General features: G+C 56.3%; 1 protein-coding gene across 9 annotated transcripts in view; it reads left to right on the forward strand.

Moving 5' to 3' along the window:
* The first annotated feature begins 3,089 nt into the window (after positions 1–3,089).
* ELN (elastin) overlaps positions 3,090–14,813 on the forward strand; it is a 30,970-nt gene continuing 19,246 nt past the window's right edge. For 6 of the 9 annotated variants that reach the window (XM_063089354.1, XM_063089357.1, XM_063089359.1 and 3 more), the window contains exons 1-7: positions 3,090–3,210; positions 8,818–8,868; positions 9,872–9,901; positions 10,403–10,435; positions 12,602–12,631; positions 13,863–13,898; positions 14,429–14,521. In XM_063089354.1, the coding sequence (XP_062945424.1) occupies positions 3,129–3,210; positions 8,818–8,868; positions 9,872–9,901; positions 10,403–10,435; positions 12,602–12,631; positions 13,863–13,898; positions 14,429–14,521 (355 nt within the window). In that variant the 5' untranslated portion in view covers positions 3,090–3,128. The remainder of the gene's footprint in view (positions 3,211–8,817; positions 8,869–9,871; positions 9,902–10,402; positions 10,436–12,601; positions 12,632–13,862; positions 13,899–14,428; positions 14,522–14,813) is intronic. The other 3 variants (XM_063089361.1, XM_063089355.1, XM_063089363.1) reach the window with 3 other exon arrangements.

Below are 14,813 nucleotides of genomic sequence, written 5' to 3' on the forward strand. Positions count from 1 at the left end.
CACCCCAGGGATTCTGGGGGTCTGTCCATGCCAGCAGTCTCTGTCCCCATCTCCTGGAAGGCACATCTATGTTTATGACCCAGCTGTCTTGGATGCCGAGCCATACCGAGACCGAGGAAACTCGCTGGCAAAGGTGCAGCATCCAGGCCTCCGAGACAAGTCTGGGGGCTGGGGAGCCGCTCCACCAGCCAGAAGGGAAACCATCAGAAGGAAGGTTTCAGCAGAGAAAGTTGAGCTGGGTCATGTAGGGCCTTGAAGGCCATAGGTAGAAGTCTGGACTTTATCTGGATGCAACTGAGGAACTTCCGAGCAAAGCAATGACATTCTCAGAGCCTCACAGAGCCTGGAAGCTCTGTCTTTCCAAAACAAGTACACCGGGAGGGGCTGAAGGACAGAGGCGGCATGTGAATGATTCACCTGAGTGCCCCTCTGCCAGCATCGAGCAGGCAGCAAGCGAGCGAGCAAGGCTTGCCAATGATGATGGTGACACCAATGAACAGTCACCAAGCAGTCAGATGCACCAGGCAGTCTTCTGAGGTGGTTCTACATGTATGGCCTTATCTAATCTGTACAGCTATGCAGGGAAGTGGTACCCAGGAATTGAGGACTATTGGGCTCCCTGAATGTACAAATGAATGGATGAATAAGTGAATGTTGGTTGATGAATATACTCCCCAGTCCTCACATTACACATTGCATGCATTGGGCTAAATTGCATGGGTAATCTGTTCAGTGGATTTGATTCTGAACTGAGGCCCCCTTTTGACATGTACCGAAGCCCAGACCTGTGAATGGAGCTACTGCAATGAGCACAGGCTGCTAAGAAGAAGGGGGACACAGGCTGGGATAGGACATAGGGCCCTGACCCTGGCGGGGAGTGGCCTGCCCAGCAGCCTCAAGTCTACCCCTGCATGCGCCCCTCCACACCTCTCCTGGATCCCCCATAGCAAGCCCTCTTCCGCTGGCTCTGGCCTCTCTCCCGGTCCTGGAATTAATAAAGACTCTGAACAGACTGCGGTTTGCAAGTCTGAAAGCTGGTTCCTGCCCACGTCACTGCCCTGAAAAGAGTGGGGCCCAGCTTTCCCCAGGCACCCTTTTCGTTCCCCCTTCCCGGGAGGGGGCAGGCACACAGATGTGCCCCGAACTCCTCTCCACCCCCTCCAGCAGGCATATGCCAGGCATTGAGGCAATCATCCTAGCAGACCTCACCTTCCAAAGGTCTGGAGCTATCACCACTGGAGACCTAGGGAAAGGGAGGGATTGTCCAGGGTCCCAGAGTGGCCTGCTATAGACCTAGGCCTTATAACTACACTAAAAACAGGAGTGGTACTTGCAGAACTAGTGATGGCAATATTGTTACTAGCACTAGTACCAGATGAGTACAGAGCTTTTCTGATCTGGCAGCCATGAGCAGAAATATATAACCACATTTTATTTATCTTTGCAATAACCCTCCTAGGTAGTCATATTTATCACCATTTGACAGATGAGGAAACTACAGCCTATGGAGACATTACTCCCCTAGGAAGTGCCAGAACCAGCAATGAGTCCCAGGTTCACCTGTGTCCAATGCCTACCTTTGACTACTCCACCCTGGGCCACCCCTGCTAGAGCTCCAAACTGTCACAGTGCTCCTGGCTGGATGACGGGCATTAACTCATCCCCCAGAGCCATCCTGGTACAGGGAAAAGCCCACAGGACATGTGGCCTCAACTCTGTCCCCTGATCAGCTGTGACCTAGGGCAAGTGACCAGTTTCCCTCTCCTATCTTCTCTGGCTCCCACGTTTCTTCCCCACTAGTGGGGAAGGGAGGGACATGACTCTCCCCTGCCCCATTCCACACCTCCTGAGAAAAACTCTCAGGGTCCCCATCCTGCTCAGGCCTGCAGGCAGGAATGGCTCAGGGTTCTCCTGGAATATTGTCCTGGCTGTTCCAGCACAGGCCGCCCCCTCCCGGCCACCAGAGGAATGGCGGTCCTGGGTGTTCCCAGAGGGATGGAGAGAAACAGCCATCTGGGGGCTCCAGGTTCGGGCGCCAGCGGTGCTCAGCACTGGGGTAGGCGGTGGCCCGGTAATAACAGGAAGGCTGGGAGTCTGCATGGGGCAGGCTCCCATCTCCCTGTTCTCCCACAGGGCACCTAGCAGTCCAGCCTGACCTTTGCCAGACACTCGGCCTGTGGAGGGCTGAGTGTGGGGCTGTGACCTTGGTCCATGCAGAATGGAACCCTGTCTGTCATGGTCCCCCACATGCCCCAGATACCCCAGAGGACAACGCCAACAGGGCCTTAACTCCCAGCGCATCCCCCTGCCTGCAGCCTCCAGGCCTCTTTAGACATTGACCCCAGACCTGCCCAACACCCCCTCTCCAGCTTCAGACAGGAGGCTGAGACTTTACCTCATACAGAATGGAGCCCTTTAGTGTGTTAGGGTCCCCTTCCGTCCCCTGGATGCCCCACAGGGCAACACCACCCCAATCTGACCTTCCAGGCCATTCTGCCTGAAGCCCCTCTACCTCTGCAAACATTGGCCCCCCCAAACCCCAAACATGCCCAACCCCTCCCCTCCCCAGCTTCAGGCAGGGCCTGTCTCTAGCCAGCCCCGGGGGTGTTGGGGAGTCTGGAGGGCAGGGGTGGGAGCCGAGGCGCGGGACAGCTGGCCTGTGTCCCCACACTGGGCCCGAGGCCCAGCCGGAGGGGCGGGGTCCTGGCCACTCGAGCCTTGGCTGGGGCCGGGATTTTGGACCAGGCTGCCGGGCCCTCCCTCCTGTTTCCTCTCCCGAGGGCTGTCCTGGCAGAGGCCCCCCTCGCACTTTCTGGCGGGAACAGGGCCAGCAGCGAGAGAACAGCCACAGAGAGAAAGTGGGAAAGAGATGGGGAAAGTGTGTGCGTGCTTGTGCGTGTGTGTGTGTGTGTGCGCGCGTGTGTGTGAGGAGGAAAAGGGCCGCGGTCCGGAGGCTTGTGAGCGGCTTTCGTAACTGCCCCCTCCCGGCCTGCGGCCCCCTCCCCCGGCCTCCCCCTCCTCCCGCCCGCCGCCCGCCCTCCTTCCCTCGCAGCCCAGCGACGAGGCAGCAATTACGCTTTGGGGATAAAACGAGGCGTGGAGAGCAGGCTGGGGCATTTCTCCCCGAGATGGCGGGTCTGTCGGCGGCTGTCCCGCAGCCCGGAGTCCTGCTGCTCCTGCTGGCCATCCTCCACCCCTCGCAGCCCGGAGGTAAGGGCCCTTTGCCCCAGTCCCGGTCCCGGGTTGCCCACAGCCCGCCACCCTCCCTCCCGGCCAGGGGGCTGGACTCCCCCTCAGGGGGCCCAGCAGACAAGAGGGAGCCCACCCCGGGTCCTCCAGGGGGTCCCAGGCAGGAGCCCCTCAGTCACTGGGTCCTTGGAACTGCCGCTCCTGAAAGCCGGCCCAGTGCTGAGGAAGGACCTGTCAAACAGACACCCGTGACTCGGGATGGTCCCACCCCAGCATCCAGGCTTTGCCACCCTGCTCTGCCCCGTGCTCTCCCGCAGGGGCGTCTGGAGCACACTGGGGATGGGCCCGGTGGGACCCCGTTGGTCTGCGGTCACCAGCAGTTTGCACACCTGTGGACCCAGCCAGATGTGTGTGCCAGCCCTTGGGGGCAGGGGGCCTGGCCTTGAACCAGCTAGCCGCAGGGAGCTGTGTGACCTCAGCAGGTTCCCTGACCCCTGGGGAGTCAGGCTTCCCCTCTGAGGAAGGTCACGGTTAAATTAACTACGGGATTGCGGGTTGGAAAGCTGCTGCTGCGGTCTGTCCCTGGTGAGGAGGGCTGGGACTCCCGAGTGTGTGTGTGTGTGTGTGTGTGTGTGTGTGTGTGTGTGTGTGTGTGCGCGCGCATGAACGAGTGCGTTGTGTGCTATACTGCACAGGTGGGGATGTGTGCATATGCCCATGGATGTCACTGAATGGAAGAGGGGTTTTTCGGGGGTATGATCCAGAATCCACCATTCCACAGCTCTTCCCTAGATAGGTGTACGCGTATATGTGGAGATGGGGTGCTTGACAGGGCCTGGTAGGGTGTGCTGAAGTCTGCCACCCAACTGACAGGTACCTGTAGGAGATCTGGTGTCCAGGTCTGTCACTTGGTGTGGTTGTCACTGTGCGTGTGACTGTGAGTGTGTGCATATGTGTGTGTGTGATATGGAGCACAAGCAAGGAAAGGTACACTAGGGAAGGTGTCTGTCTCCTGGCAGAGGGAGCGTGGCCAGTGGCAGAAGCTGAGTGGACCTTAGGACATTGCCGAACCCTCTGGGGTGCGCCCAGACCTGAGTGCAGCTGGTCACCGGGTTTGAGGGTACCCCTTGTTCGAGGGTGCCACTGCTACACAGTGGCCAAGTGGGCAGGACTGAAGGTGCATCCGGCCATGGGAAGAGAGAGGTGCAGGCTCCTGAGCCATTTGGTGGGCTGGCCTGGGGGGCAGGGGTCTGGTTTCCACGGGAGTCCTCCTTGCCATGAGAACCAGACCTTGAGTGGGAGGTGGGGGCCACAGGGCGGAGCAGGGCTCGTGTTCAGGACTGGAGTCGGGGGCCAGGCGGGAGCAGCAGCTGTTTCCGTGAGATTGACTGGCTGGGCCCACTGCTGGGAGCAGGAGCTTCCTGCGCAAGGTCTGCTCCCAGGCCTGGCTGAGGCCAAGGGATATGGGCACTGACAGGCTGGGCCCGGCAGGCGTGGCGAGCCAGTGCCTGAGAGCAGCAGCTCTGACCCTCCTCCCCCAGGTGTGACCGCCAAGCACCTGCCTACCTTCCCTCCCAGACAGTGCTGCCTCCTACAGTACAGCAGCTAATCATCACAGGTGCCCTGAGTGTTGAGAATTATTACCTTCGCTCTACAAATGGGGAAACTGAGGCTTGAGCAGGCTAAAGCAGCCCCCGGGGGTTAGTAGCTGCCAGCTCTCTGTACCGAGTCAAAAGATGGGGGTGTCGGGGGCAAAGTACCAGGCAATATTTGGGCAAGGGCAGTCCTGGGGCTGAGTCCTTTAAGGGCTAAGTTCATGCTCTAGGGCAGAATAAAGCCTTTCCTTGTATCCTCAGCAACACCACTAAATGCCCATTCGTTGCAAAGATAAAACTCTGTCCCAGGTGGTTGGATTAGCTGAGTCCAAGTAAGAGGCGTGTGAACTGATGAGGTCTTCTGGAGTTTTTGCACAGCCTACTGGAGTCTGGAGAGGTCTGGGAGCTGGGGGGGGCTCAGTCATACACTGACAGCCCCCACCTGGCTGTCTCAGTGAGCCCAGCTTCCCATCAAAGAGGAGGGTGTCACTTACACAAATTCCCCAGCTCCGAGGTGTTGCCAGGGGGGTATCAAAAGAGTGTCTTGTGAAGAACCAGCTGTCCCGGCCTAAAAAGAGAGCATGAGAAATTAAACCAGGTATAATTCTCTCCCCATCCTCCAGAAATATTGTCAGCTTTTTCTTTTCTTTCTTTCTTTTTTTTTTTTTTTTTTCCTCCTGATTTCAGAACTGAAGATGATTTGAAACTGGGGCTTTCAACCCTGGCTAAGTGTTAGAGTTCCCACCCAAGAATTCCTGCTTGATTTGGTCTGGGGAGGGGCCTGCACCTGGATGCTTTTTTGAAGCTCCCCAGGTGACTGATGAGCCTCCAGAGCTGACAAGTTCTGGTTTAGAGGTTGAGTCCACTCTGTGTGTCTGCCGGCTTCAGCAGGAGGTGAACGTGTTCCTGTGTAGGAGGAGACAGAGCCATCCCTCCGGTAGGAGGCTCCAGCAATGTTATATTTGCAAAAAATGCATCATATAAGAGAACTGTAGGGATGTTAATTTTTAAAACGATAGAGTCTCTTATTCAGAATTTGCTAACTCGGGTTGATCGATCCCTGTAGTTCGTGCACATTTCTAAGGTTTCATTTTCCCTCTCGTTACTTATGCCATGTTTTGTCTGGTGGGGGGTGGCTGATGTGTACACAGATGTGCAGCAATGCAGGAAGCAGACAGGACTGGGGGAGGGGGTGGCCCGGAGCAGCCCCAGGAAATCCAGGAAGGCTTCACAGAAGAAGTGATATTTGAGTTAGACCTTGAAAGAAGGGCCAGTATTTGAGGGGCTATCAGTGGATGAGAGGCGAGCCTCAGTCTGTGGGGCTCTGGTGGGAGAATCAGAGAGACAGAGGAGCAGATTCTCTCTTTGTAGGGGAAAGATCTCTCTGCAAGTAGAGCTGACAGCCTTGGAAGGTGCTGCCTTCCTGCCACGCGAGGTATGCAAGCAGGAGCACGAGGGATGTTTGCAGAAGGAGTTCCAGCCCCAGCCCGAAGATTATTATGATCCCAGAGAGTCTAGGATTATGATTCTAAGACGCAAGAGACAAGTTCCACCCTGGGCTAGTCAGTGGAACAAGCCAAACCCACATAAAACAAGACAGGCATGCTCTAGGCCAGCTACTTTGGGCCAGCTGAACTGTACGGCAGGGAGAGTTGTGGGCTCAGAGGAAACAGCAGGGAGGATTTGAGCTCGGCCTGGTGGAAGATTAGCTCTTGGAGGAAGTCAAGGGCACTCCTGGCAGGAGGAACTGCTTGTGCCAAGGAGTGGAGGTGGGAAGGAGGATTACCCACTGAAGCTTGGAGAGAAGCTGCCGCTTTTTCAGAGCCCTTTGTCGACTCCTGTCTTATTTTGTTCTCACCTCCTCCGCGCTTGAACAGGACAGGCAGGGATCCTTGGCACCCATGCAGCCTTCTCCATTTCCTCGGTGCAAAATAGGGATCAAAGTCTCCAGCTCTGCAGGTCATTGTGGCCCCAGCATGGGGTTTGGCAAACACTATTGGGAGCTGAATCACAGGGGTGAGAGGCAGGGAGAAGAGAAGAGTTGGGGAGAGGGGAAGCACAGTGCTTCCCCAAAAGGGCCAGGCCACAGGTGGGATGTGGGGGAGCAGACCTCAGGACAGAGGAAGCCAGGGTTCAGCCAGGCCAGAGGGCTCGGCAAGCCCAAGGCAGGTGGACCCCCAGGGCAGTTTGGGGATGAAAGATGTCAGACCCAGACCCACAGGCAGCCCCCCTGCCTCCCCTCCACCCTAACTCACTCATCGTTTATTAAGCACCTACTGTATATAATGTGCACTAAAGTAGGAGAAAGTGGAGACACAGGGTCACCATCATTTCTTTTTCTTTACCAACTACCATGTGCCAAGTCCAGGACAGGACATGACCCCTTACTTGAACCCTTTGATAACTTGCAGCAAACTTGCTAGGTAGCGATTATCAGCCCCACTTTGCAAAAAAGAAAACTGAGGCTCAGAGAGGTTGAATGACTTGCCCAAGGTCACACAGATGGTAGGAAGCAGCAAAGCCAGGATTAGAAGCCAGAGGGGTCTGCCCTGACCGCCTCACTCTTCCCACTCACTGCAATGTTCCCTGCAGTCTGCTCTGGAGCTTGAGAGTGGAGAGGAGGGGAAAGAGGGCTGTGAGGAAGGAGGGAGAGGGAGAGAAAGGGGCGGAAGGAGAGTGGCTGGGGCAGAGAAAGATGCACAAGAGACAGGGCTCAGAGCTGGAGGGCGGGGCCAGAGAAGCATCAAAGGCCTGAGGCAGCCATGTGCGCACTTGGCAGCAGATGACAGGCCGCAGTGCTCATTTCTAGCAGGCCCAGCCCCTGGGGCCACTGCTCTGAGCCCTGCTGAGGCTCCAACCAGATTGCTCGCACACTTCAGGCCTGGATCACAGTCCCTGGGGGGCCCCAAGCCCTGGGAGGGGGTGGCGCCAGAGCTTTGGCATGGGGTGGCCCTGACAGCTCTGCATCCCCGAGCCTGCTGGGCTGTGGTGAGGCTGACAGGGCCCTGGGGCCGACAAGCCCAGCTTTGCAGTGTTGCCAGGCTGTGAGGCCAGACGTCTGGCTAAAAGCCTCCCTGGACACACTGCAGAGCTGCCTGACACTGTCCCCCAACTCCGCCCCTGCCCCACGAGATTCCCAGTCCCTTTCAGCAGGATGGTGCAAGGCTGTGCTGAGGCATTGGCAAGGCGGCTTGTCAAGGTTGGGGGCATTCTGTCCTGTGGCTGTGATGATAGCACAGGCCTGGATCTGGGGCCAGCATCACAGTGTTCCCCAGTGACAGCTTCACTGGTCCATGGGTACTGAACTTGTGATCTTGGCCTGGGCAGACATCCCCTGCCCTGGTCTGTGAACTCACTTTTCCTTAGGAAACTATTCATTGTGCTCATTCATGGTGTCCCCCTCCAGCCCCAGTGCCTCCTAAGACAGCCCAGTGTCAGACAGCCAGAGCCCCACCCAAGCACTGCTGCCCAGTGGCTGAGGACGCTGACCTCAGGCCATCCTATCAGTGTGGGAATGGCTGCATGTTTGCTGGCAGCGGCTGCTTTTCCTTACCGCTTGCCGTCGCAGCTCGGCCTGCCCTCCCATGGCTCTGGCCCCAGCCCCACTGCTCAGAGCCGCAGTCAGCTGCCCTGTGAGAGGCGCTCAGACCCAGCCCCTCTCCGGCCCTCTCCCTGGCCGCAGGCACCGCCTCCGAAGAGAACCAGGTAACACAATGCAAACCATCACACTCAGAGTGGCTGGAGTTTGAATCCAGGCTCCATCTCTTTCCAGCTGTGTGGCCCCAGGCATATCTCTTAATCTCTCCAAGCCTGATTTTCACATCTGTTGAAACAATGATAGTAAACCCTGCCCTTCCAACCTCGCAGGCTACTCTAAGGAGCAAGAATGAGAAAACACTTTGTAAACAGAAATGGCTTGGTGAACAGAAACTGCTTTGTGGACAAGCAATATCATTGTCACCATCATCGGCACCATTGTTACCATGCTTTTGTTAGTTCTAGCTAATGGAAGATTCTGCCTGCTTCCTTGCAGGGGTCCCAGGGGCAGTTCCTGGTGGAGTTCCCGGAGGAGTCTTTTATCCAGGTAAAGTACATGAAACTTCCACACACCCAGGAAGGCAGATGATGATGATATTCCAAAGAGATGCACATTTTGACACGCCTACCACCGAGGACCCACAAGTCAGGCCCACTTAAAAATGCAGTTAATGTGACACTGTTTTAGAGCTGTGAAGAGCCTAAACTTTCTGAAAGAGGGAACTCGAGGCTGTGAGGCTGGCGTCTTCACTCACGCACTCCTGCTGTGAGAAGTTTCACAGTCTTGAACCATCAATCCCACTCTTGGAAACCCATTCAGTGGAAGTAATTGGGGGGAAGAAAAAAAAAAAAGAACAATCTGCCACAAGTCACAGAAGTATTATTTGCAAAACACTGTAAAACAAAAAAACCCACCTGACTGAAGGGTTCGATTACGCGATTAAGTAAACTCTGAACCATTAGACATCTATGACAAAGTATGAATATGCCACCTGTGCAAAATGGCAACATGTTTTTAAGTAAAAATAATAATAAAAGCAATTGCTATGTGCATGTGGAGACTACTAATCACACCCCCGCCAAAAAGACTAGGAAGAATGTTGGGACAATAGTATCGTGGGTCATTTTTTTCTTTTAATTTAGAAAAAAAAAAAAGCATAATGTTTTCAAGAAGATTGAAAAATCAAGAGTAATATTTTCAGTACTTAAAAAGTATCGGAGGGCTGGCCAGTTGGCTCACTTGATAGAGTGTGGTGCTGATAACACCAAGGTCAAGGTTTCAGATCCCCATACTGTCCAGCTGCCAAGAAAATAAAGTATTTGAGTGTTCAGAACTAACGTGGAAATGGTGAGATCTTCCAGCACTCCCCCAGACACAAACTGACACAGGGCTGTTGGCCCAATGAAACAGATGAAGAAACTGAGGCTCGCAGAGGTTGAGACTTGCCCAAGGTCACGGAACTAGGCAGTGATGGATTTGACCATGGGTAAAAGGGTGGCCTGTCGGCAGGGGCACTGATGGTTCTCTGTGTCTGTCTGTCTCAATACAGGGGCTGGTCTTGGAGCCCTGGGAGGAGGAGGTGAGCTCGGAAACCAAACTTGGTTCCTCACTGGAGGGGTCTGGTAGTCACCCAACCACACACAGCCTTAGACCTGAGAACCCCAAGAGGCCCAAGAATCAAGTGTCCCTTACAGATTGAGCATCCAGGGGCAAGGGACGTGTCTGAGCACCAGCACCCACTGGCCTCCTGAGCCCCTCCCCCTAGGCTCTTTCTCTAGGCCCCTGAATTCTTTATATTTCTTTTGTTCCTCAAAAATATCCCTCCAAGCCAGCTGCGTGGATATCATCGTCCCCTTTTGAGGCTGGGAAACTGGGGCTCAGAGAGCGTAAACCACAAATCAGGGCACAGCAGAGCTCCCAGCAGCTCTGAGTATGGGGGAAGGACCCACCCTGACAGACCTTTAGGACCTGGGGCAGGAAACCTCAGATGCCTTTGCTCTGCCTGGGCAGGCGGGGGGTGTATAATTGGTAGGACAGGTGGGCTGGGCTCCCTACTCACTTCCATCTCTTTCCTTTGCAGCACTGGGGCCTGGAGGCAAACCACTCAAGACAGGTAAGAGCCCAGCCAGGTAAGACCCGAGGCCTCAGGGCACTGAGAGAGGGCAAAGGGCCCTGGGAGGGAAGGGCCTGCAGAGCTGTAAACCAGGCAAGGGAGCCAAGAGGTGGGAGGAGAGAGGGAGGTGTGGGCAGCTCCCTGTAGATCAGCAGGCCCGGCCGGGCACCAGTCCCTCAAGTAACAGGAAGCTGGAGGCAGCTCAATGTCCCCCATTTGTGAGGAGAGTCCAGCATCTACCCTGCAAGTACCTATGTGCCCAGCTGCCTGGAGACTCTCCTCTGTACAGGGTCTCAGAAACAGCCCTGCTGCTGGAAGTTAAGGTAGTGATTAATGTTCTAGTGGCCACCAAGCCTGGAAAACAGCACTCTGGGGCTGAGACACAGAGCCTAAGCCCGGGCTAAGACCCCAGATAGCCCTGACCTTGATGCCAGTCTGAGCCTTTATCCAGATCCCAGACTGAGCACTGGTCCCAGGCTGAACCCGGACCCCAGACTAAGCCATGAGCTTAACCCCAGGCTGAGTACTGATCCTGGCCCCAGATGAGCTCCCTTTCTGATCCCAGGCTCTTCCAGCTGTGTTCAGACCATGGAGTTTTCCAGGAAGAAGGTGTGGCTGGATCTATACTGGCCTCACCCATGGGGCTGGGATCTGCCACTGGGGTTTACTATCAGCTCCAGAAAATGCACCCTAGGAAGGAGGGGAAGTGGATCCCTTCAGCAAACACTGGTAGATAAGGAGCAGGTGGAGGAAACAGCATCTCTGTCTGGACTTAGGGCCTTTCAGCATGAGACGCTCCACATGTGGCCTTGGAGTGTCCCCACCCTGCACTGTGTCGCCTGGCTCTGAGGCCCGAGGCTCTAGGACGCAGTTTGGATGTCCAACAGCTCTTACGAAATCCTGATGGTCAATGATCCAAGTGCAAATGAATCTGCAAGACCCAGATCCCTCCACTGAAAGCCCATCTGGGTTGTGAAACTCCAGGACTGGGGCCAGGCAAGGGAGGCAGAGGCAGGGTGCCCAGGCCATGGGGTTGCTGGGGTCTGCAAGGGTCTGCAAGGCAAGGAGACCTTGGGGCTTACTGCTTCTCCCTAGCAGAACCTGCATCCTGTCTTCCTGGAGGGTGAGGGATTTCAGCGGGGTCTTTGACGGTGGAGAGACTACAGGGGAGGGCTAGACAAGAGAAGGTATGGAGGCAGGAATGCGCTGGCCCAGAAGACCCCAGTCATGGAGGTCATGACTGCACAGCTAGAGGGTGCATTGATTGATCCTACTGGCAGCAGGGAACACATGGCAGGTTGTGATTAAACACTGGAGGGAAGACTGAGACAATTTAATAGAGTCCCATGAAGTTTGGCTGCTTAAGTGAAGCTTTTATTACTGAAAGATTTAGGCTAGTCTTCTGAAAGAACTTCCAGTTCAGGGTGAAGACTTAGACCAAAAGGAAAGTCAGGGCATCTCCTCTGGAGGAAAAGGTCACTGTCCAAGGGCAGGGGACCAGATTCTATGACCCCTGTGAGGTCATCTTTCAGCCTCAGGACTCAGGGCTACAAAGGCCTTGGCAGAGCCACAGTGGCACCCCCCAGGGAAGCTCCCCACATCCGGGCCAGGGGGCCATCCGGGCCTGTCCAGGCAGGATGGACTGGGGCACAGGGAGCGTGTGTGTGCTCGGGAACAATTAATCCCTTGGTGATGGAGGGTGGGTGGCCTGGCAGCTGCGCCTCCATGTGGGCGCCAGCAGTGGGCAGGCTAGCTGGCTCTGGGACTGGCCCCACCCTGCCTCAGCTCTCAGCGGGGGACCAGGCAGCTGGGAGCCTGTACTATCCACACCCTGAGCACTAGCTGGAGGCCACCCTCCCACCACGAGGCACACGAGCAAGGACCAGAAGGAGCCGGAGAGCACCCACTGGATGCCCTGGCAAGTTGCACACACTAGTTGCTTTCTGCTCACTGGTCCCCGGATGGCAGGGGATGTAATGGCCCTTTGTATATGGGGAAACTGAGACTCAGAGAGGTGAAGTGACTTGCTCATACACACAGAGAGTGGGTCGGGGCGGCAGGATCTGAATCCAGAACTCTGACTCCAGAAAGAAAGAGGGTTGGGCTGGCTGGGTTCCCAGACTCCCAGCTGTGGTCAGCTTCTCCCTGCTTTCTCCTCCTTTGCAGGTGCTGGAGCCCTTGGGGCATTTGGAGCAGGTGAGCCAAAAGAAAGGAGGGCAAGGGGGTTGGGGGAGGAACTGGTCATGCCAGAAGGTGGGACCCTGAGAAAAGGGCAGATGACTGCAGAGGGGCTCCCCTCGGGCCCTGCCCCAGCGCCTTCTTGCTTCCTGTGCAGTCCCCAGCTTCAGGAAAGGTCTGAGTGTGTCCCCTACCCTCTCAGAGCTCAGGAAACAGGCCTGGCTTGAGAGAAGCTGCTGACAGACTGTGGAGTGGCAGGACCTGTAGTGTTGGGAAGTGCACCAGCAGGGCCCAGGCCCTCCTGACCACCATCCCACTCCCGCCCGCCTGGAGTTAGAGCCCCATCCAGCAGAAGGGTTGACTGAGCTTCAGCCAGGTCCAGGCCACAGAAGGAGATGAGTGGGGAGGGATGGTGGGGAAGGAGACCACCTTCAGGTAGACCCCTCCAGGGCTCAGCAGGCCCCATGTTTGGGGTTGGTCCCTGGAGAGAGCTCATCCCTGGGCCTCGGGACCCAAGCAGCCAGGACTGGTGCTTGCAGGAGTGAGTCTCATGTAACTGGAAACAAACTGGCATGGTGTGAACTCCAACCTGATTGCCCATTGGTCCTGGCCAAGGCCTAGGAATGTCTCCTAGAGCAATTGGGCCTAGAGGTGGAAGCCAGAGGGACCCATTTGGTGTCTCATAAACATGTTAGCAAAGAGGCTCCTGGACTTCAGGGCAGGCTGGACAGAAGGACAGACAGATGGTGGGAAACAGAGGGGCTCCCAGAAACAAGTGAAGGGGAGAGGCTGAGTCAGGGGACACTTTCGAGGAAGCAGAGCAGAGGCCTGGGGTGGTGGTAGTGACTAAGGGTGGGATCAGGGCAGGGCCTGGCTTGGGTGAGGTCTTGCTCACAGACTCTGCTCAGCTCCAGCCCTCGCAGAAAGCCCTGCTGGATCCTGTTAACTGGCAGGCCTTCTAGAAGAAACCCAGGCCTGGCCAAGTCTTGTTAGGGAGTGTCAACGCAATCACGTCTACACGGCACAGCACGTAGTAGTTGGTCACTAAACAGTTGCTGCTATTTTACCAGGATCGGTGCCCCCGAGTGCCAAAGTCTTAGGGACCAGCCGAGAGACCCAAGTGGCTGCACGCTGATCCCAGCGCTGCCAGGTTCCTGCCCCTGCTCCGTGAGACCCGTCTCACCCTGGGCCCAGGAATGATGCCCACACCACAGCCTCTCCTCACCTGTTTTCTGTCTCCTCCCTGCAGGTCCTGGAGGGCTCGCAGGCGTTGTCCCTGGGGCAGGTTAGTGCTGACTCCCAATCCCTGAGCCCAGCCCAAGCATCTGCTTGGTGTGGAGGGCAGTCGGAATACAGGGGTACAGGTCAGATTCTATCTGGGCACTGACAGGGGACTCTAACACTTACACCAAAAAGCTGCCCCAAGCATGAGGGAATCACAGCTGAGTAACTGGGTACAGTTACAATGTAGTGATGAGGGCTAGGGGCAGCAAGTTCCAGGGGCCAAGGGAGCTCAGAGGAGTCACTCAGCTCAGCCATGGCCCAGGAAGGCATCCTGGAGGAGGTGGGTGTCAAAGTTTGACACCAAAAGATGTGTGCGGTTTTGTCAGGCTGAGCGGAGTGGTCTGGCACATTAACCTCCAACGCTGACTCTTGTTCTGGTGGGCAGCAGTCGCTGCTTGGCACTGGAGTCCTGCAAAGAGCAGAGGAGCCTTGAATGTGCTTCTCGAGTGGGGCAGGGTGAGGTGGGGCTGGGGCATAGGAGCCTCCATGAGTGCGGAGGCTCAGGACTTCACCCTGTCCTCGCCTCTGCAGGGCTTGGTGCCTTCCCTGCAGGAGCCTTCCCAGGTGCTGTGGTGCCTGGCGGAGTTGCCGGTGCTGCTGCAGCCTACAAAGCTGCCAAGGCCGGTGAGTGGCACTCTTTGGGACATGCCATAAGCCCTCTGGCTTCCATGTGCTCTCCTCCTTGCAAAGAACCTTCCCTCCCCTAGGCCTGGGAGGCAGGTGGGCAAGATGCTCATCTCCACTCTTTCCCCCACCATCTGTCTGTCCTTCCATCCAGCCTGCCCTGCAGTCCAGGAGCCTCCTTGCTAAGATGTTTGTGAGGCTCAGGAGGCAAGTAGCTGTGCCCATTCTCAAAGTGAGCTGGTGGCAGGGCCAGACCTCAATGTGCAGTCCAGGGACCTTCCTCCTTCCACTG

Source organism: Cynocephalus volans, chromosome 3, assembly GCF_027409185.1.
Source record: "Cynocephalus volans isolate mCynVol1 chromosome 3, mCynVol1.pri, whole genome shotgun sequence".
NCBI lineage: Eukaryota > Metazoa > Chordata > Mammalia > Dermoptera > Cynocephalidae > Cynocephalus > Cynocephalus volans.